The 24,138-nt window shown below is 39.8% G+C and overlaps 1 protein-coding gene across 2 annotated transcripts in view; it reads left to right on the top strand.

The window, feature by feature from the left end:
* The first annotated feature begins 271 nt into the window (after nucleotides 1–271).
* The window catches only part of LOC131691545 (RNA-binding protein Musashi homolog Rbp6-like), a 576,405-nt gene continuing 552,538 nt past the window's right edge, over nucleotides 272–24,138 (top strand). The window contains exon 1 of one of the 2 annotated variants that reach the window (XM_058978050.1): nucleotides 272–370. In XM_058978050.1, the coding sequence (XP_058834033.1) occupies nucleotides 336–370 (35 nt within the window). In that variant the 5' untranslated portion in view covers nucleotides 272–335. The remainder of the gene's footprint in view (nucleotides 371–24,138) is intronic. The other variant, XM_058978051.1, reaches the window with a different exon arrangement.

Genomic DNA, 24,138 nt, shown 5'->3' with positions numbered 1-24,138 from the left:
ACCGGAGATTGTTGTGGTGAGTCAATGACAATCTTTTTCCTCGGTGCATATTTCCCGCTGAAAAAAGGGTTCAACTGTCGTCATCGAAACAATGATCGCTTCGGTTGTCAAAGAATACTCGTGCGGGTCTAATCGAGGTAATGAGGAAATTTCCTTTCGGAAATATGCGACTGATGGGGGTCTCGAATTACTGACTCGAAAGTTTTAATTCAAACAAAAAAACTCATATCTACAAAATTTCAGCCGACTAAAAATGTTTTTTTCCTCTCTATTTCAATCTCTTTACAGAAAGCCTTAGGGATTACTTTAGTAAATTCGGAGAAATCACAGAGGTGATGGTGATGAAGGACCCCACGACGCGAAGATCGAGGTATGTTTGGATGTTATATTTCCGCCCGTCCTTAGAACCGATAATCTGAACGCAGCTGTAATTATCGAATCCAGTTTTCTTTCGTTAGTTTACCATAGACTATACCATAACTAACCGATTACTATATAGTTTGTAGTTCAATTCCAAGCATACAACAACACACCGACTGTACCGTTGGATTGATTTCAATTAGCCGCTTTAGTACCATGTTCTGTTTTTGTTTCATCCTAAAACACTCATCAATCATATTGAAATTAACGAATGGAGATATTCTTTGGAATTTTTTTCTAATTTTCAAATAAGAGCTATTGCGGGCAGATGTTATGTTTCGGTTAGTTGGATAACGTGTCTCATTACTTCGTGAAGCCTGTTCCAACTTTTTCATGTTCTAAGATGGGGGATTTAATTTCTCGGCATCTAGAATTGACGAATTGATACACCAACCAAATAAACCTCTCTCGCCGATTGTTATATTTAATTTTGTACTTTTCACGGCATGTGGTTGACAGGTATCAGTAAATTCGGCAACGAAAAGTGACTCAATTGGAAGTACTTTTTTCCGCTCAAAATCGGATTAATTTAAGCACCTAACGTGTTCCTCGCCTGATTCCGCTGAAACTCAGCATGGATTACGTAGCAGAGGAATATTTTTCTATCCATGAGAATGAAAACAGTTTCGTTCTCCTTTCGACTGCCTCACCTCAACGATTGCTCCAACTGCTTTTTGCATAACCACAGAGTTTTGACATCGTCGTCGGTGGGTTAGTGCGATCAGTCAAGACTGTCGAAGTAAAATGACAAAAAATGGGATTAGTCACCATCTCATTGCTGTTGTGTGCCTTTTCTGTTGATTCAGGCCGACAGAGCCGCAACGCCCGGCGGTTTTTGCACCCTGGGTTGAGGGTCGTTTAAAGCATATTAGCAGTGCATCAACAATATTTCAAATGTCCCGTATCGATGAATTGGTAGCAGAGCAGCTCGAAGTCGCAACATTTCGAATCGGGTTTCACTTTCTTTTTAGTAAAAATGAAGAAATGGTTTGAACTAGTCATATGCAAAATTCGAAAGGAACTAAACCGTAGCGACAAACAGAGCACTCTGATCAAAAAATCTTTGTCTGGCAAGCGATCTGTGGATTTGGTCACGATTCAGCTCTTCATCGTATCCGACGTAGACAGACAAATATATAGAAACAAAGCCCTTCAAACCTTTTTTTTAGGCCTCGCCAAGTCCTAATATGTTGGTGGTTTTAGACTGGTATGAAACCAATAATGTTCAACCTTTGACTTAAGGAAAAAAGAATTGTCCTTTGCATATTCGGAGGCGTTTGGCTCTTATGCCAAAAGACAATTCGTTTCCCTATACTCGCCAGCGACCCAGAGCTTCTATGCTTGGCTAACCGAGCACTTGGAACCTGCCAATTCCTTTAGGTTTGTAGTGTCTAACTGGCGCCAATTTGGTGTTGGTTTAGATATATCGTCTAACTGACAGCAAGTTGGTGTCAGTTACTGTCGGGGCGACCAGAAAACATTAAAAGCCAACTTTTCACCAGTAGTTTTGTTTATGTATAAGAAGAGTTCAAGCTTCAATATTTCAAGACCTCGTCGCTGCCTCTCGAAGAAATTTTTGTCGACTTGAATCCGAAGCTTTCATAAAACTACAAACGTGTTCATTAATGAACATGGATTAAAAAAGTGCCATTAAAAAGGACATATAATTTTGTCCCATCCTGGACGATTGCTATTCAAAATCTTCGTTCACTGAAGCAAAGGGTCTGTTAAATAGCTAAACCCGTTATTCAGTAGATTCAAGCATAACAACAACTGCGGATCGGTAGTGACACTATCGATCTCAACTTTATAGGCAGGCATGTAGACTAAACTACCAAGAAAAAAATGAATTTTTCGGAAACCGCTAGGTGACACTGTATACTAGACTAGTTCAATTTTTGATTTTTAGCGCCACCAGCACCTACTGATTCCTTTTATGGTTCTTAGTAATTGTGCAAATTTTGGTACCGATCGGTTGTGTCTACGGACCCTCCAAAAATCTCAAAGTTTATATGGAAGTTTGTATGAAAAATCGGTTAACATTGAAAATAAATTCTTAAAAAATCACCTCATCAATCAATTAATCAGAACACTATTTATTTCTAAAGGTATTCTTCTACTGAACACATTCGGGGAACATAGTAAGTTTATGAAAATTCGTTGAGAAAAGTTATTAACTAATGAAGCAGCATGACTCCAAAACAAGTGGATTTTATTATTAATCATAGCAAACCTGTTTCAATAGCTGTAACTTCCATTCGCGAGCGGTAGGTGGCAAGTCTAGTTTACACTCGTATAACGATGGAGCTATTCAAACAGGGTTGCTATGATTAATAATAAAATCCACTTGTTTTGGAGTCATGCTGCTTCATTAGTTAATAACTTTTCTCAACGAATTTTCCTAGACTTACTATGTTCCCCAAATGTGTTCAGTAGAAGAATACCTTTAGGAATAGAAAGAGTTCTGATTAATTGATTGATGAGGTAATTTTTAAAGAATTTATTTTCAATGTTACCCGATTTTCCATACAAACTTCCATATAAACTTTGACATTTTTGAAGGGTCCGTAGACACAACCGATCGGTACCAAAATTTACACAATTACTAAGAACCATAAAAGGAATCAGTAGAGGCTGAAAGCGCTAAAAGTCAAAAATTGTACCAGTCTATTGTATACATTAGTTTATCACTACAAGTGAAAATAAGAAATATAAATTGATTGTCTATACCAACTGTAGTAGGAGAAATTATTAAAATTTTAGCGAAGTGATGTCTGAGTCAGTTTTGCATGAAATCTAACAGTATATAATACTGAATCAGTCGTAGAATTCTACGAACTTTTTTGTTTGAAAAATAATAATTGAGTTTAGCTAAATAGGTTCAGAGGTATTTTAATATACTATATGAGCCATTCTTTGGCTAGAAAATTTTAATTTCATATTTCATCAAATAGAGGGCGCCATCACTAACTTTTTAAAGAAAAGAGATACAATATGGACATGTTCAGATAAATTACTGAGAAATGTCTGTTCTACTACTTTGTAGAAGACTTCTAGCTCCTATCTCACACCGTTGAAAAACTAGTGTTACCGCCCTCTATGTGGTGAAATGTAAAACTGATTTTTTCCTATCCAAGAAATGAAATGTGTTAAAATTCTAACAAATGTATTGATTTAGCTAAACTAAACCGTTATTCAGCAAAATAATAATGTTCGTGAGAATCAACTACTGTTTCACCACCTAAGCGACTTGGCCCCTTTTAAAACTGACTCATACAACATTTTGTTAAAATTTTAATACCTTCTCCTACTAATGCTAAATTTACTCACAGTCTTAGACAAAGTTGTAGGCAATGAAATTATCTTTCTTGTTTTCACTTGTCTGATGCATATAGTGCTACCTACCGATGAACATGCGTACTAGTGGGATTTCTCCATGTAAATTATTGAACAAAATCCACACACACTTCAACTACATTGGTCAGGCAGTTAAACTTGTCGGATTCGGCATAAATTTGGACATTCCTGATGGGACTAGCAATCAGCTCGCGGTTGGGCCGTTGGGGATCATAGATGGCACTCTAATGTAAGCGCGGTAGTCCTTCATGAAATATGTGTTACCAGTAATGTCACTGACTACGTTACTTGTGATTCGAACTACCGTAACGGTTCGAGAGTTCATGATTTGCAGTGACTATCAACCACGGACGAGCTTTGGTTGGATGTTTTGAAAATGGGTATTTTGTTCAAGTTTCCAACAATTGGAAATTAATATAACGGGTGGTGAAGAATAAAATTCTTCAATATTTTCTATGATATGATAATCTGCTGCTCAGTAAAACCATCGTACATCGACTTCCGAGAAAATGCATCATCTTTAACCCTTTATAAGGCACAGAGTTCAAGGATATTAATAAATGTTATATTAATGGAAACAAGGTTCTTTGACTTAGTTTATATTTCATGAGAAACTATTTATGCTAGCTTCCATCATGCCAGTTTTTATGTAGATAATCATTTTTGTAAGGCCTAGTTTTACTGTTTTTACCTCCTCCTCTGCGCAGCCACATGCGCAGAAAATTTTCCGGGGGAGTGGGTTGATTTTATACGTTTCTTATAAAAGAGGAGGGGGGAAAGATTTTTTCTTAGCTCTGGAAAACCAAGCCTTTTGTACTAATCGACTCCGTTCAACAAATTGGGACAATATCTGTTATCGAGAAGGAATCTTCAACAGACACCGATGCCTGCTGACTCGTGGTAGTACCGGATTCTTACTGCAGTGGTGTATATAGTAAACTTATATCTAAATCTAAACCTCTTGTTCCTCCTAATACTCATCCTTACAAGGCCACCGTTGTATTATATCAGTACGGAACCGATCCAGAGGTGCTGACTATAATGACTTACATCTCTTTACAACTACCTTCCAAAGTTTCTTATCTTTCTAGGCGCTTCTTATCTGGTAGCTGATGCTGAGAGTTCGCCGGTAGCGGAATTTCTCCCAATACCGATGCCCCCGTGTAACAGTCTACTCACAGCTGTTATCTCACAACTGTAACTATCTAATCACAACTGTTGCTAATATCGAAATTTATCGAGACGTGAACCGATCTGGAGATGCCGACCAACTTGACTTACATACCTATACATCCACTTTGGCCGGGTTTCTTCAACGACTTGTTTCTAGAATGACCAAACTCGAAAGACATTTTATGTGTCAAAACAGCTCGCTGTATACTTTTCCTGTTCATAAAGTTAGGAAAATTTCTAAATAACTTCAAAACTTTATTTCTATTAAAGTAATGACAAGACTTTTTTTGTAGAAATTTCAACCTTACACTCGTTTTCCGGGTTAGGAAAAAAACTCTGCTTTGCTATACCATACCTTCTTATAATTTTAACGAGACTGCAAAATGAAAAATATCATACGAGATATTTAACCTTTACAAGTGTAGAGTTTTCTTTTATATTTTCCCTGGATGTATTGGACACTTTCTTCATTTAAGCGAACAGGTTTGGTTCAAGCGCATTTCAAGCTTATTAAACGTATTACCAAATATGGGAAAAATGCGGTGTTATGGACAGCATCAGCATTAGGTTACGATTGTTATATTTGTGATGATGCCTTTTTAGTTTCGGTAAGACATCACAGTACACGAAAAGACTTTCCCTCGTATCAGACAGCTTCCATAGTTCTATCTTTTATGACCGCAAGAATACAATTATAATATAAAATATAATCAATATACAAGCAGTAATATTCGTATATTCGTTGAATGAATAATGAAATGCATCATTCTTTCTTTCATGAACCGTTCTTCAAGGCATGTAATTTCTTCTTAAACAATTGCACCATGCGTGTATGTAAGAACTAATCTAAGTTAATGTGCGCTATTCATTCCTTAATACAAATGAGTTTGATTTTGAATAAGAGTGTTAAACCTATTTCAGTCATGTGGAACTTATCGGATGGACGTCGTGAAATTAACTGAGCTGACTTTTCAACTTGTAAAGCATTCGGTTTGATTCTTTCATTTGAGAAAAGATTTCTTCAAGTGTATACAGCAGAATAAAATGTTGATCGAGCTTGATCAGCTTCCAGAGTAATTCTACAAACAAGTTCAAACTTTCACGCTCTTACTACCCGAGGCCGTTACTGCCAAAACATGAATTCCTTGAAGTCATACTTCAAAATGAACACAATTTGTACCTAACATCCATTATGCTAATGGTCAATTATACCTAACGTCTGTAATACCTAAGCTGACTTAACTCTGACGAAAAAATCTGTACACCATTCTGCAACGAAGTGCGATCGTTCACCATGGTCAGACACGTAGTCTGTATGCTGTACGATTTTTTCCTTCAGAGTTGGTCAGTGTAGTTGTTCAGAAAGGAAAAAAAAATACTTTTGGTTTAAGAAGCGTATTTCCATAAAAGAAACTTCTATCTTGGAAAACTAATTAACTCCGTACTCGTGGCTTTCAACGAAAATGGCATGACAAATCCATGTGCGAATACACTTGTGAATTACTTGCTATTAACGCATGTGTTCGTGCATAACGAAAAACTCATCAGTGCGCCACCTATATATCAGCGGCGTATGCGGATCACCAATGGCTCCATCGTTCATCGATAGTTTCATCGATGCCCAAAACCGTGGTAGCCATCATCTGCAACTGGCACTCTTATGGCATTTTCTTTTTTGACAGTGCACTACACCGGTGTAGCACCAAGAAAAAACGAAAACGCTATTAGTTAGCAGCTAACCGAGAAACGTCAAATGGTCAACATACCTACCGAGTGATGTGCAAGTGTGCGAAATAAGTAATCGTAATTTGATAAGTTTACTTAAATTGTAGTGTAGTGAATTTAATAAACAGAAGTAATTATAATACCATAAGAAGTGGAAAATGAATGTGCGTAAGGGAGCACGTATTTTCATTGTTGTACCTCTGCTCATGGACTTCGAAGTCCACCGGTCACCTGTAAAGAAAGGAAATTACTGACCTGTTGCATCACCGTTCTGCTACGTTTCTTTGAGCAGCCCCGTAAGTCAACTTACTCGACTCACCTGTGCTATTCGACATTTGGTCCTTCGAGCCGGATAAGCGTCGAACTCCGCTTGTCCGCCATCGTAACACTCGCTGGATGCCGTTCCATCCGCAATGCTCGACGCTTGCTGAACGCCATAGCGGCCGGTTCGTCATTCTTGCTGCCTTTTGGTGGATAAGGGACGCCACCAGAAGACAATTGATCTGCTGCTACTGGAGCAAGACTACTGCTATTCTACAAATACAAGGCATTCTAATTGCCCTTATCAGGTAATTAGGGTTTCAATACTCGAACTTTTCTAGTTTCAGCTGCACGGTCTTCTGATTTACAGACCCTTTTGCTGTATTGGTTCATCTGCTGCAATTACAAGGCATCTTCGTTGCCTTTCAAGGATCAACAGTTTGTGGAATTTTAGCTTGTAAGCTGCTCTGGCCGGCTGCAGTACAGTTTACCCGCCAGAACCCTTCTCCATCACTATGTCCACCGAGCGTCGCATCAAGGGGCTTAACCCTCCGGAAGTCGCGCAAATGGTCCACTGATCGAGCAGCCGCTGGTGCGCTAATACAGTTTCGCTGGCTTTTCAGAGCAAAGTGCACTCAGTACACTAGCGCGACTGCCGGAAGGTTAAGCTGCAACAAAAGCCTACTGACGTTATTCAACGCGATCAAGCGGTTTGTTGATGACTACGACGACGACGACAGTTATGCCAACGAAGTGCCTGTGCGCCTAGAAAGTCTCAAAAAGCTGTGGGCAGATTTGAATACGGTCCACGTGGACCTGGAGGCTCTCGACGAAGAAAATCTGGATTAGCAGCTGAAGCTACGAACAGACTATGAGTCGGCCTACTACCGGTCCAAGGGAATTCTGCTGGCGAAGAATAAAGAATTAATTCCAAGCGTTTCTAGTTCTTCTTCAACTAGTCGTGGCCCTTCATCGTCATCGCAGGTGCGCTTGCCGAATGTAAAACTTCCCGTCTTTAGTGAAAATTTGGAAAGCTGGCTAAATTTCCACGACTTATTCGTTTCGCTGGTCCACTCGTCAGTAGAACTTTCTAGCATTCAGAAATTCTACTATTTGCGTTCGTCATTGTCGGGTGAGGCTTTGAAGCTGATTCAAACCATTTCACTCAGTGCGAACAATTATATAGTGGCTTGGAATTTGCTTATCGAACATTTCCAAAACCCAGCGCGTTTGAAACTATCGTATGTCGACGCATTGTTCGAGTTCCCTTCGCTTAACCCTACGGCAGTCGCGCTCGTGCACTAGGTGTACGCTGCTCTGACAATCTAGCGAAATCGTCTTAGGGCACCAGCGGCTGCTCGTTTAGTGGGTCATAAGCGCGACTTCCGGAGGGTTAAAAGAGAGTCTGCTTCGGAGTTGTATTCACTGGTGGAGAAATTTGAGGCCAACGACAAGGTCCTTCAGCAGTTAGGGGAGAAGGCTCAATTCTGGGACCTTCTACTGATTCGGATGCTGAGTATTAGCCTCGACCAGAAGACTAGAAGAGACTGGGAGGAATTTTCAACTGCAAAGGATGCCATTTCTTTCGAGGACCTGACGTCATTCATCCAACGTAGGATCACCGTGCTGCAGAACATCCAGATCACTACGGTAGATGTCCCTGTTTCCGGCCAAGTGAAGAAGCCATCTTAACGACCAGTTGCTAGTCACAATGCAGCCCCGTCCAACTTAAAGAAGTACATCATCTGCATCGCTCATCATCCCATCTATCAATGCGCTACGTTTTCCAAGATGGGTCCAGAGGACAAGGAGAAGGAAGTTCGTTGCAATCATCCCTGTCGGAACTGCTTGCGGAAGTGTCATCAAGCGAAGGACTGTTCGTCGACGAGTACCTGCCGAAAGTGTCGAGGCAAGCATCATACTTAGCTTTGTTTCAGTCAATAACCAACCCGCTCAGGTCAGAAGACAGCCAACTACACTGATGAGAGGTCTACTCCCGCTGCATCTACCAGCAATCCACCCACTGCATCTGTGACAGCTACCATCGAGCCTCCCAGCTTTGCTTCCGTTAGTCAAGGACGGAAAGAAATCCTACTTGCTACTGCTGTTGTCATCGATGTCGACGACAGTGGTGCCGAGCACATAGCACGTGCGCCACTAGATTCCGGTAGCGAATGCCGTTTCGTCACCGAATCATTTCCCCAGCGAATCAAGGCAAAGAGAAAGAAAGTCCATCGTCCGATAGCTGGCATTGATCAATCGTCGACGCATGCTCGGCACAAATTATTATCCACAATTCGCTTTCGCACAGAAAGGTATTCGACTAATTTGGAGTTTCTGGTTCTTCCCAGAATTACCATCGATCTGCCGTCGACTTCCGTTGATGTTTCGGCCTGGGAGATTTCGCCGAGTATATAGCTAGCTGATCCGCCATTCTGCAGTACCAACCCGATCAATCTAATTTTGGGAGCAGAAATTTTCTTCGACTTGTTCAAGGTTTCTGGTCGAATTCCGCTTGGCGACAACCTTCCGGCTCTCGCGAATTCCGTTCTTGGCTGGATAGTGTCGGGAAGGTTTTCTCATGGTCAACCGATCGCTCCAATCGTCGCAAATGTTACCACCGTCAACGACGTGCACCGTCTAATGGAAAGGTATTGGTCCATCGAAGCAGAAAACGCCTCTCCGTGCTATCCCGTCGAAGAAGCTGCCTGCGAGGAACATTTCCATCGCACGGTAACCCGCAACGCTGAAGGTCGATACGTAGTTCGACTACCACTGAAGCATTACGTGTTGGGTCGACAACCGTCGCACCGCTCTACTTCGTCTTCACCAGTTAGAAGGTCGTCTAGTCCGCAATCCCAACCTGCATCAACAGTATTGAGTTTTCGTCGAGGAATATCACGCGCCTGGGCACATGCAGCGCGTATCGGACTACGAAAATCCTTCGACTCCATGCTACCATCTTCCACATCACGCTGTAGTGCGCGAAGATAGCACGACTACCAAACTGAGGGTAGTTTTTGACGAATCGTGTAAAACCCCCAATGGACCATCGCGCTTCTAATTGGACCAACCGTGCAAGAAGATCTGCGATCAATCATCATGCGAGCCCGAACACACCCAGTCATGTTGATCGCCGACATCAAGCAGATGTGCCGCCAAGTCATGGTAGACGAGCAGGACACTCCACTGCAGCGAATTGTTTGGCGATCTTCTCCCGACACTTCGATGGAAGCCTTCGAATTAAAGACCGTAACGTACGGTACAGCCAGCGCACCATATCTTGCAACGAGAGTTCTTCAGCAACTAGCCGAAAACGAACGCGACATGTAGCCCGAAGCAGCTGAAGTTATACGGAAGAATTTCTTCTATTTCAACGTAGCATAAATAATCGCTTTACGCAACCAGCTTGACTCGCTGTTGCCCGAGGGCGGATCCGAACTCCGCAAATAGGCGTCCAACGAACAAGCAGTACTGGAGGATATCCCAGCAGAGAATCGTACTGTAGACCCAGACCGAGATCTGTGCAGAAAAACGCTTGGACTAGACTGGGAACCGTCCACCGACCAGCTCCGATACAAAATTCAGCTTTCTCCATCGACAACAGTCGCATTGCTTAAGAAACGCATCGCATATTAAATCCAACCTCATAACTCGCGATATTTTTGCTTACACAGTCAATGCGACTATTGATAATATAAACAGAAAATACGTCCAGTGTTCGGTATATTTGCCGCAAAATGAATCATAACTTTCTGATGATTTCGAAATTGTTGTATCGTACTGTGCCAGAAATCCCTTTATAGTCGTCCCACCACATAATTTGGGGCATCGAACTGATGCAATACTTAAGTAGTAAAAACCAGCACATGCTTAATGGAGGAAATCGCTCAACATTTGCACGATCTGAAAGAGAAGAGATGTTAGATTTAACTCTCTGCTCTGACGATATTACGCATAGGTTGGCAAACTGGCTCCTACCAGTCAAATTCGTACTGCCGTTATCTGATCATAAGAACATCGCTTTTTACAACTTAAAAGTCTCGCTAAATACCGTCACCTATCGTAATCCCAAATCTACAAACTGGGCCCTCTATGAAGAGGGCTTGGCGACTAGGTCGTGGATAAAGCAACTGACTGACAAAGCATACAGGAATGCCCTTCGATCCTCTGAGCAAAGTGGTTGAAAAAGCCTCTGCGCAAATATCTCAAGACGAAATCAGCAGATTAAATGCGTTAGTTTTGAAAGCGAAAGACTTTCATGTCAGTTCGATTAGAAAGGCTAATGATGCATACTCGTCTGATAAAGATGTAGTTCTCAACTGTCTTTTTGACACACACTTTCCAGGCTGCACAAAGCCACCACTGATGACTATTGCTCGTAGAATTTTGATAACCCAATCGATCAAATGGGCGATTGAAAGTTTTGCTGCGTAAAAGACCCCGGAAAGAGATGGAATCATTCCAATTCTACTCAAAAGAGGATCTGAACACTTCAAGCATATTTTGAAAAAAGTTCTTACTTGTAGTCTTGCAACAGAATACATTTCAATAGCATGGTGGGAAATAACGGTAAAATTCATTCCCAAAGGAGGCTGCGTCACTGATGAGGAGGCAAAGAACCGCAAAGGGTTACTTGGTATAAGTATACACTTGCTCTCAATGACCTTGTACTCACATTTTGATACTGTACCGTACCGGACGAATTGGCTAGAGCGGGCACTGCAACTGACTTCGTTGGTCCAGAACCAGTCCTACCACTGCCGACAAGTTGAATAAAGCACAAGATTCGCTCTTGGGCTGCATCCGAATAAGCCAACCATCGGCGTAGCTTGTAAACTTGCGTTCAAACAAAAACTTCTGCCGTATGTGAGTAGTCCGAAAATGTCAATGAATTTACTACATTTTTGCCAAGCACAATTGCAGTATTCTAGTCAGGGCACTGACTGGACATTTCAAATTTAATTATCACATGGTTAATATTCAGCGTGCTGAGCATTATTTGTGTGATCTTTGTGAATCCGATTAGGGAACTTTACATCATTTGATATGCAACTGCCGCGAAGTAGTGCAATTGTGTATACGAATTTTTGGTTCTCCATACATAGATGAACCTAGGTACAGAGAGCTGAAAGGATATGCTATTCTTTCTAATCTGTAGTATAAACCGTATTTGAATGACAATATATCTCCGATCGACATGAGGAACGTGACATTTGAGCCAGTTGCTACTGATAAGATACTGATACTTATTAATCTCTAACTAATGGAATGCTGCTAAATGAAAATAAAATTTCTATATGAGAAAGGCAAAAAACAAAACAAAAGTTTTTATTAGCTTTTTCCAGTAATATCATAATATCATATCAGCTTGATAAATTGCGATTATATTGAGTAAATGTGAACACGATACCGAAAAGTTTTTCATTTACACGGAATATTTGTGTTTCCAATTTTTATGGATTGGTTTTTATGCAGCTCGGCCGTAATACCTACATTGTCTAGAGTACAGCTCTGGTTTCAAGTATCAATTGCTCAGAAGAAAAAAAAATTAACGAAACGAGGTGTATAGTATAATCGTCTACTTTTTGTGCCACCCCGTGCCGACACACCTCACTTCCTTGCCTTACCATAAACGTCATTTTGCGTTTGTAAAAACGATTCACTGATGAATTTACGAGCACTGACTGACGCCTTTTTGAAACGGCTCTCTCTCTCTGGATCATGGTTGTCTGGCGTATTGGAATGTGCTGCTGCGAGACCACGCGGTTGTCGGCGTAATACCAGCCAGTGGAGGCAGAGGAAAATCCTAGGCGCCCACGCGAGATGGCAGCCGTGTAAATCACACGAATCAAAGGAATTCGCTTTCGCCTCACCGAGCTTAATGCCTGATTTGATAATCCATCGCGAGAAATGCCGGGGTGTTTCGTGTGCGCGGTTGAAATCGGATCACGTTTGCGAGCTACTTATACCGGTACTGGGAAAATTTGCCTGGCAGCAAAAAAAAATAATGTTGGAATTGGAACGGTAAAAAATCAGCACGTTTCGGTCGGAAAAAAGTGGAAATTAAACAAACTCCACCTTTTAATCCTTCCACGCGCGCCCATGGTATCAAGAGCTGTCTTCGATTCGCTGCAAGCCATTTGCTTTGCTCCAGACGAACCGCAGTAGCGTATGGAAAAACTATCCTTGCTCCTTAAGAATCTCTTTTTCTACTTCTCTAAGAGAGAAAAAAACTCCCCTTCCACCCTCAAATTAAAAGTGATAAATTTCGAGCTTCTTCTTTCGCATCGGGAATCGGCAATGGACTTCCGAGTATTATTTTGATGGGCCTCACCACCAGCGGCACATCCGGAATGGCTATTATCTAGGACTATTAAACCACCGAAAATAGTACTCCGGAGAATCCCTGCGATTCCTGCTCAAAGTGGGAGGAAAATCCTACCCGACTCAATATTTCATCATTATCGGCAAAGACAAACTGTTATTGTGTTCTGACTTATTCGACTGGTTCGCACCGGAAGATGCTTCCTCGATCTTTTGCAATTGGAAAGGGAAAGGGGTGGACTGAGGGGTAAACGATGAACAACAGACAAAAAGTTAAACACTGCGAGCAGTGCAACGAGCGACGGTGATTTTCCCGCTCAAAGAATATTCATCAATAAGTCCGGGAAGTCGGTTCCGTGCGCTAGGGCGGCGGAGAATGGTTTTCCAAATGGGAACATAAAAAACGGCGGTGCATAAAAGTGATATTGATAGAGCTGGAAATGTTCACCGACGGTTTCGATTTCGGACTGCGGCTTGTTTGCGGCAGCTCTAATGGGAATAAATTGAAGATTTTTTCTTCCACCACCGAGGCAAATTAAGCCGGTGCAGGGAATGAGTATCTGTGTGCGGTTCGAAGGTGAATCATTCGTTCGGGATTTATGGGTAAGTTGGGCAATGTTTCACCGGTGTACCTAGGTGAAGGCCATTCTTTTTTGTTCAACTGGAGAAAGAAACGCTCGTTTATATTTGCGTTCATGAATTTGGCTAAATGAGCTTTTTTGGAACTATTCCGATTTTAGTTCAGCAACTACGGTTCAACAAACACAAATAATTTGGGAGTCATTATCGGTTACGACGTACCATACCCGGCAAGTTTATTCAACTTCTCAACAGTTTAAATATTTTATTCTAACATTTCACGGAAGTGACACTTCAATTTCCAGCAATAAACGCTTTAATTGGATATACTCATGTACTGTTCAGTTCAGTTAGATTCGTTCACCGGGCGAACACTTAGGGCAGCCCATCATCGGAGAGAATCCTTTATCAGCCTGCAGCAGGAAATTGAAAAGTGCCAAGCTTAGTTGGACGCAGAAACAGGAAAAGCAACACGAAGAAAAAAGACGTCAGCCAGTTCTCATCTTCGACGGACGACGGCCGATGTTGGCACCCCCGCACTCACACACACACACACAGAGCCGGCGGGCGAGTTACGAGGAAACGCTCCTAAGCCAATTGAGCGGAATTAATTGAGTGTTGGTAATGCGATAAATTTTAACAAGTTTATTGGAGACAGTGTGTACTGCAGCAGCCAGCAGCAGCGAATCGCGCAGCAACTTTTCAATCCATCGGCCGCGGTTTACTGTGGGAAAAGTTTTTCTTTTCAATCAACCTGCTTCTTCGCCGCCTCGCTGACTGTTGGTTGATGTAATCTTTATTTTCCCACCTCCCACGTTGGCTGTCGTATCGTGACAAGAAGTGCACCGAAAAGGAAGCGAATGCACCATCACTATTTATTTTTCTTGTGGGGGGTGGGTACCGCACACTGCACAACTAGTAAACCGGCAAGAAATCTAATTGTCTGCTAGAAAATAAATCAAAACGGGCACTATTTCCAGTGAAACAACGTTGCTGTTTCGCCGGCAGGCTGGCTGCCGAAGATGACACTATTGTCTTTGAGCTTTTGGTCGTCTGAGGAGGGCTTCGACAGCCACCGATAACTTCAGCTCTTCAGGCAACACAAAAGTGCCACTGCTTCACAGGATCCCGACGCGAATCTGTGCGGACGGATTGGAAAGTCTCATGAATAAATTGTTTTTCTATTTCCTTCTTAAAGTGTAAATAATGTGTTATTTTTGTTTTAGTTTGCAGCTTTGTGCCGCCGGTGCTGCTGATGTTGTTTTAGCGGTGGGGTCGTTTTGCTTCGCACATCGCAGAGTGTGGGAACTGCCGGGGGTGACGGATTGACTGACTATGGAAAGCGGTTGATCAGGATTCGATAACAAGACTATGTGGGTATGTAGGAATGGATGCATTAAGTTTTAAACGGTGTGTATAGACAAAAAACAAATCTGTAAAAAAATTCATGAAAATAAAATCACGATTTTGCAAAGTAAATCGAATGAAAATAAAATCACGATTTTTAAATGGAAATCGTTTTCAAGCTCCAGAAATTCTTGTATTCATGAAAAAACTAGTTCACGCCAAAATGTACAATACTAAAAAATGCTGTTTCCTCAACATGTTTAGTTCAATTCATAGTTTCTCCAATCACGGTTTTCGTAGTACGTAGTACGTTTTCATGATATGGATTTGTTATCGAGTTTTTCTGGCGTAGCAATGTGAATCATGTGTTTGAGGACGATATTCGAGTTTTATTGGCAATGCCGTGATAGTGCATTCTTAAGTAGAATCGTGTCACAAATGCATGATAAGGAACTTAGTCGCAATTTTCGTAATTTCTTTTTACGTTATCGTGATATTTTGTTCCTGAGCATACTGTCGGATTTTTTCACGTGGAGTTATATGAATCATGTTCATGATTTCAGGAGCCAAAAAACGATGTTCATAACAGTAAGAAATCTGTCACAATTTTCGTAATTCCTTTATGCATTACCGTGATATTTTATTTTTGAGGTTACCAACACATAGAACAAATTTGTTCCCAGAATCGTGAATAAAGTGCCATGAATTCTTGGGCAATCATGAACGAAAATCATGTGTTTTATAATGATGTTCAAGTTTCCTTTAGTAATGCCCCTATAACGCTTTTATTGGTGGAAATAGTTGTATTTGTTTTGTGGAATTCAGAAACGCTCTCCGCCATGTCGTTACCAAATCTATTTTCTGTACGTGAACTAGCTCATAACTTTACGAACATCATTCATAAAACCAAAGGTTGACTCATGATGTTAATCATAGATAAGCGAACATTAGTTCACGAAATTATTTCACAAAACTCGGAAGAATATTCATGAATTCATTCAATCCTCGTGAACTATTCCATGATTCCCAATATTTTAGTCATGTTTATAAAATAGTTCACAAAATCATGAAATATTATACATGTAATCGCGAACTGGTTCATGATGCCTAGTACAAAAGTAACGACTGACCATTCCTATTCGTGACAAAATCATCAAATATTATTCATTTATTCGTGAATTGTCACGACCGACCATGCATATCCGTGAACTAAATCATAAAATTATCAAATATAATTCATGTATTTGTTTATTTGTTTATTTGTTCAATACATCAACAGGCATATCAAAGCCCCAATGATGTTGGCCTTAATACTAATCTAATTTCTAACAATCAAATACACAAAAACAATAGTCATACAATAATTAAAAACAAATAAAAAGGTCAAGTGTTGTTAGCTAATTGATTAAATAGTCTGGAAAAACGTATACGCAGATTTTGTCGAGAAACGTTGAAATCAAATGCCGTAGCTGCCTGATTAGAAATTCGTTGCAGACCAGTGATGGCTCCATACATACTATAGTTAGTGCGTCGGAATGGTAATCTGAACATAATGTTGTTGCGTAATGTTCGTGGTGCGACGTTTATGTTGATTTGTTCCAGAATAGCTGGGGCACCTATACGACCTTGCAGAGTGTCAGCGATGAACAAGGCTCTTGCAGTATTCCTTCGAATATGTAGGGGCTCTAGTTGAATTAGCTGACACCGGTTTTCATAGTGAGGTAGTCGGGAAGGATCTCTCCACGGCAATCTACGAAGCGCGAAACGTAAAAAGCGACGCTGAACAGACTCTATTCTCTCAACGCCATTATTGTAGTTTGGACTCCAAACTTCAGAGCAATATTCTAGAATTGATCGCGACAAAGAACAGTAGAGCGATTTGAGACAATAGATATCCGTAAAATTTTTGGCTATTCTGAAGATGCATCCCAGTGCTCGAGATGCTTTACCAACTGCATACGAGACGTGCTGTTTAAACGTAAGTTGAGGATCCAGAATCACTCCCAGATCTTTAACGTGACTGACGCGTTCAATGTCTGTTTCTAGTAGTTGGTAGTTAAAATGAATCGAATTCTTTTTTCGTGAAAACGATATTACCGAACACTTCTTCGGGCTCACGCACATGCGGTTCGTGTTACACCAAGCAGCAAAGACATCAAGCTGCTGTTGGAGAAATCTGCAATCTTCAATTGACCGAATTAGGCGGAATATCTTGAGGTCATCTGCGAAGGACAATCGTGGAGTATTCAGAACTAGATGTACATCATTGAAGTATAGCAGAAACATCAACGGTCCACTTAGCTTTGAAGTTTCCTCTTGCCGTGTGGAACCGATAAGCTTCAGACTGCCACTATGTAACCGCCGTCGCCCTTATCACTACGGAATCTGAAGCGAGAGCGATTCGAGGTCCGAAGGATTCCCTTTGAAGGATTCCCCGCGGGTCCGAAGAATACCATCCGCCAATCCGACCTACTAGACTGAGGCGCAAATTTGTTTCGCTGATCTCCCGTTTGCCCGAAAGTTGCAAGTTTTGCTCTTCTCTACCGGTCACCATCTACGCCTTCTCTCCCCTGTCCTTGATACAACTACTTCTACACCGATTTTGGAAATGAACAAGCATAAGTATCCGATAAAAAATCAAATTTGTATTCCGTATTCCTAGTTTTAAGATAGTTGTAATTTCTACTCTTTGTTAAAACTATTGTCCCCCATCTTGTAAATAGAATTGTATCCCTAGTTTTAAAACATCTGTGAAATTTTTCATAAATATTTGTTCCCCCTTTTGTGTACCAAACTATATTGTTAGTTTTAAGATAACTGTAAATATTTCCTAAAAAACTATTACTATTGAATTCCATGTTTTAAAATTTTTCATAAAAAAAAATCTTTTGCCCCCTCTCTTATATATAGAATTTTTTTTTCTAGTCTTAAGATAGCTGTAAATTTTTTCTCTTTTATAAAAAAAAAATATTTCAACATTGTAACCTCCTAGTTTTAAGATATTCAAAATGTAAAAACAAAAGAATTCGGCACCGCCAAGCTAACGCATTTGTGCCTATCAAATAAACGAAATGAATAAAAAAAACGGTCCACTTAGCTTCCTTGAGGTATTCCTGACGTAGAAATGAAGGGCCTGACAATCTCCTATGACAACCGCAATCTCTCGGTCTGTGAGGTAGGATCGAAACAACAGCAAAACACTACCATTTATTCCAAATCTCTCCATTTTTGCTATTGTGATATCGTGGTTTAGCTTATCGAAAGCGGCAGATAAGTCGGTGTAAACAACGTCGGTTTGAGCACGATGTTCCATACTCTCGGTTATGTAGGATGTTAAACACAGCAGGTTAGACGCTGTTGACCGCCCGGACGTGAAGCCGTGTTGATCGTTACTTAGGTACTGCTTACAATGAGCCTGAAGAGGTTCCATAATCACCAGCTGGAACAACTTCGAAACTGCACTCAATGAAGTTATTCCACGGAAATTATTGACGTCTCGCTTATTACCCTTCTTGTGGACTGGGAACATGTACGCGTATTTCCAGCAAGACGGGAAAACTCCTCTAGCAATAGATGCTCGAAAAATATGAAGAAGCGGAGTAATCAAAGCTTCAATGTGCCTTTTCAGGATAACGGAGGGGAACCCGTCGGGTCCCGGATTGAAAGATGACTTAAGCCGAGAGGAAGCTCTGGTAATCATCGTTGCATCGACATCGATAGCACCCAAAGCTTGGCCTACAAGTGGAGCTCTGCTAGCGGCGATTTCGATTTGCTCAGTAGTTAGTGCCTCATCTGTGAATACATTCGCGAATTTATCCGAAAAAAGTGCACATATGTCTCGAGATGTGGTAGCTGTGTTCCCATTGAAAGTCATAGACGACGGCATGCCTGATTCCTTGCGCTGCTCGTTCACATATTTCCACAAAACGTTTAGGATGCGACTTGAGATTACGCTGAATATTTTGCTGGTATCGATAGAAACAGTGTTGACTGGCTCGTTTGTACGCATGGTTGAGACTGACGTAATAGTCTCTGAGTGATATTGTGCGATACTTGGTAAACCTCCGCAGGGCAGCTCTCTTTATAGACTTCAGCCGTCGCAGTGTACTCGTTTGCCATGGAGGGCTGGTTTGTTGATGGTGAACTTTCTTTGGAACGTGCCTGTCAATAGCATACACCAGAACGTTTGAAAAGGTTTGAACTGCGGTTTCGACATCTTCGGGGTCCAGAATATTTTCCCAATCGATGGTGGAAAGAAGGTCTGCGATACTGGGATGATCAGCTTTACGGAAATTGTAGGAGACAGAAAGCGGTAATATATCGAAGTCATGCACCACGGAGCTATCAATCGTGGCAATCAGTGGAGGATGATGTGCCACTGGTTTTACTAGGGGAGAGGGAGCCGTCACTATTGATGTGGCAGAAACCTGATCGCTGACAAAACAAAGATCGAGATGGCGGCTATTCTCATTGACAATAGGATTGATTTGTAGTAACGTGGCTGAGCTATAGCTGTCAAGTAGCTTCACTGCATATGGGTGGAGAACGGAATGGTCAGAATCCGGATAAAGAAATCCATTAGGGGAAGATTTCCATGAAATGGTAGGAAGATTAAAATCTCCTAGTACCATGATCTCATCAACAGCGTTAGCATCTTCGAGGATAGTAAAAACTGAGTTGCAGTGTGCTTCAACGTATTCGGTATCACGAGCGCGATCAGGTGGAACATACAAAGCACACAAGTACAACTTACGGTCGCCAAGCTCGATGATTGTCCAAACCTGCTCTAGACAAACCCAAGAAGTGTTCTCGACGATTCTTGCCTTCAAGCTGGTTTTAACCGCTACTAATACGCCGCCTCCGGTGGATTTTCGGCTGTTGCTAGGGCTCCTGTCACAGCGAAACACCTCGTATTCAGTACCGAACACCTGACTGGAAAGCGTGTCATCGTTCAAGCATGTTTCGACGAAGACAATGATGTCAAAACTGTTATCGGAGACTGCAAGACGATATTGCTCAACGATTGAATTAATACCACCAACATTTTGGTAGTATAGCAGCAGCTTCGTGAACTGATTCATAAATCCCAGTATAATAGTCACGACTTACCGTTTGTGCTCGTGAAATAGTTCACAAAATAATCAAATATTATTCATGTATTCGTGAACTGGTTCATGATTCCTAGTTTAATAGACAAGACTTAACATTCGTGCTCAAGACATAATTCATGAAATCATAAAATAATTCTGAATTCGTGAACCAGTTCATGATTTCAAGTACAATAGTCACGAGTTGCAAATTTGTACTCGTGAAATAGTTCACAAAATCATTAAATTTTATTCATGGATTCGTGAACTGGTACATGATTCTTAGTATATGCTTTACGAACTATTTTACGTGCTTGTGGTATTTAGAAGATATCCCCAATCATTTTCAACTTCATGCAACATGGTAATGAATTTTTCACGTGAACTATTTTACCAAATTTGGAGTAGCATTTTTGTTCCATGCACTTTTTCATTAAATGTCCAGCTGCTAGCGATCAGTAATAGGCACTAGCAGTAGATATAGGCTAACTATTAGATCCTCGCATATCGTTATTCACTTGATAATGTTCAGTATGATGTTTGGGCAGAAAACGAAAACTGTGCTGGGCACCACAAATCGTGCGCGTGATACGGTTCACAGAACAAGATACAGTGAATCAATCACATTTTGCTAAAACAGTTAATTTTTTCACGTTACTCTGAGCAAAAAAAAAATTATGACGCCATTCATTTCTTCCTTCGTAATTTTGTTCAAATTTTCTTCCGTTTACTTTTTTCAATCCACTTCTTTCTTTTTGCTTGTTATCGCCGTTCTTTTTTCATATAGCATTTTTCCTTTACCTTATGCTCTGTTATTTTTGTACACTTCAACAGTTACAAGCTGAACCATTTCCCTTATTTTTTCTATTCTTCAATTTCTCTTTTCTTTTTCATTTAATTTTTTCTATGCTGTTATTCCTGCCTACCTATCTTTTGTATTCATCTTTTTCTTTTTATTGTTACCTTTTAGCATCCTTTTCTATATTCATTCCTCGTTTCGCTTTTTTGGCTTCTCTTCTGTTTTTCTGATATTCTTTGCTGTTATTTTCTATTTTGCTTGGTTTTCATTTTCGTTACTTCTATTTTCGTTGTTATTACTTTTTCATTTTTGTTTATCTCTCTTTCTTTGCTTTTTTATTCATCTATTCGCCTACTCTTCTCCTTTATTATTTGTTTGCCGTTAGTCTTGTTTTATTTTTCTCTTTTTCTTTTTTTGTGTCTATTCTTCATCTTTGTTAATGCTTTAGCATTTTCTTTTTACTGTGCGTCCTACTTTTTACACTTTTAAACTATTTGTTGTACCATTTTCCTACTCTCTTTCCGTTTTCTTTTGTCTTCTTTATCACTTTCCATTTTTCACTTTCCAAGATTTTTTTTATTGGTTTTTCTTGTTAACTTCCCATTCTTTCATTATATTTATTTCAGTTGTCCTTTTCTTTCGAATTTTCATTTTTTCATATATTTTCCTTTCCTCTTCACTTTGCCGCTTCCTTGTTTTCTTTCCATAAGTCTTTTTACCCTGCAACCTTTTTTTTCTTTCTCATTCATAATTGTATCTTTTCTTTTTTGTCTTGCGCTCGTTTTTTTCTTTTTCGGTTCCGTTTCCTTCCGGTTTGATTTCGTTTTCTATTCTCTATTTTACCTTACCTTACCCTACCTTTTACTTTTTCTATTATGTCAATCATTTTTTAATCTGTTTCATTTCTCTCCATTATACTATTTTAATTTTCTTTATCTTTTCATATTTTTAAGATATTTTTATGTCATTTATTTATATTTGAAGTCCTTTTCTCTACATATCAGGCCGCCGCCGCGCCACGCCGCCGATTTTAGGTAAAAGCAGTCAATGCTGACACTCACCTATAATCATATCCCGATCTCTTTGTTTCTCTGAATTCTTCCCGTTTCTCGCTATTTCTTTCTATTTTCATTTTCTTATCCGTTCTTTGATTTTCTTCTCTTATTACTTTTTTCTTGGTCTTTTCCGTTCATTTATTCGTTTCTTTTTTTTATTTATTTTCCTTTTTACGTATTTGTCTTGCTCCCTTTCTGCTGTTTATTTTTCTTTCATTCCTTTTTTTCTTCATTTTTTTTCTTTTCTCATTTTTGGTTCGCAAAGGAAAGGAAATACCTTTTCTTTTTTCTGCTTTTTATTTTTTATTCACTTCAATTTTTTTTCTTGTTCTTTTTCTCCTGATTCTTTTTCCTTTCTTTCTTTCATTCCTTGTTTTGTCCTTTTATTATCTTTCTCATTTTCGGTTCTCATATTTATTTTCACCTTTATTTTTTCTGCTTTTTCTTTTTCATTTTACTTCTCGTTTTTTCTGTCTGCTTTTTTTCCTTGCCTCCTTGTTATGTGCACAAAATTATCCGCCAAATCAAGACGTTAGCCCAGTTCAGTGAACAAACGGAACATTACGGGCAGTCCTACTCAGAAATCGCTGAAGGATAGCAAATCTGCCGAATTAAATTACAACGCACGCTGTTCCTATGCCATTACCACGAACGTTTGTCAAATTTCCTACTGCTGTACAGAAGGGTGGCAGTTATTTTTGCGATGTTGAAATTATGTCCATCTCCGTTCAAAAAATTAATCAAGGTTTTTTTTAAAAAAATACACAAAATTTTAACAAAATTGGACCATTTTAGCACGTTGCCCAAAGCGATTGCAGTTTCATACGGGAAATACATGCATTTTATCATATCTGCTGATATCAAACATGAGTCGTATTACTATACGAGTCAAACTCGCAAGTAAGCTCTAGAATAAAAGATCAGAAAACAGAAATTACGAAAATCGTGAATGAGATACTGAAATCATGAGCAAAAAGAACACAACTCGTAACTAAGATCCTGAAATCGTGAACATACATAAACATAAATCTCTACTCGTGACTAAAATATCACGACAATGTGAATATAAATTATAGAAATCGCGACGAAGTTCTTGGAACCACGAACATTAATTACATTACTCCTGATTAAAACCATGAATCAGAAACCAGTTCACGAGCAAATGTCAAGACAGTATCCACATATCAAGTACTCGCGGTGACAGGAAGGAGCAGTTAGAGGCAACACAAGATTTTTTTTGTCAAAGGAGATGCGAAAGACAAATAGTCGAAAATACAAAAAATCGAAAGGACTAACGGTCGAATAATTTAAAAAAATTTAAAAGAGAGCATTCAAAAGAACGATAAATTAAATGTTTACACGATGCTACAAAAAAAACAAACATTGAATGAACTTTTTAAGTGACCTTGTACAGGTTGTAGACTCTACTCAAATGAAACACAAAACCACGTTTAGCTAGTTTAACCCTTAAATGCGCAATGTTATTTTAAAACAACATTGCGAAAACCATCTCAAAATTATCATAGTGGTGTATTAAAGCTGTGTGACAATTTTCAGAAACTTTGAAAAAAATTGGTTTGCGCCTTTAAGGGTTAATTTACATTGATTTACAACAAAAAAACATTTTTTTTGCGATTTTAGGCAATAACAAAATTAGCTAAGCTACCATTTTCTATCCGATTTTTGATTAACAGTTCTGGAAAAAATGACCTTTCCAACGGTATACCATATGATGCTGTTTTGTAAGAAATAAGATGCAATTTTTGGACAACAATTTGAAAACTGCCATTATTTTGAGATTTTCCATTTTTTTCAAGTTTTTAAACCATGTACTGATGTATGGAGAATAAGATTGGATGGTTTTACCTAAAATTGTCCGCTTGCAGCTATTTTACTAAAAATGATTTCAAGTTGATGTCCGTTTTCGTATTCCGGGGTGACTTTGATAATCTACAGGTTCACACACATTAAGTTATTGATGTCAATGTTTTTCATTCAAATGTTTGTT

This window comes from Topomyia yanbarensis, chromosome 3 (assembly GCF_030247195.1).
Source record: "Topomyia yanbarensis strain Yona2022 chromosome 3, ASM3024719v1, whole genome shotgun sequence".
Classification (NCBI taxonomy): domain Eukaryota; kingdom Metazoa; phylum Arthropoda; class Insecta; order Diptera; family Culicidae; genus Topomyia; species Topomyia yanbarensis.
Note: the sequence above shows the minus strand (reverse complement) of the source record. Positions and strands in the feature narration are given on the sequence as shown.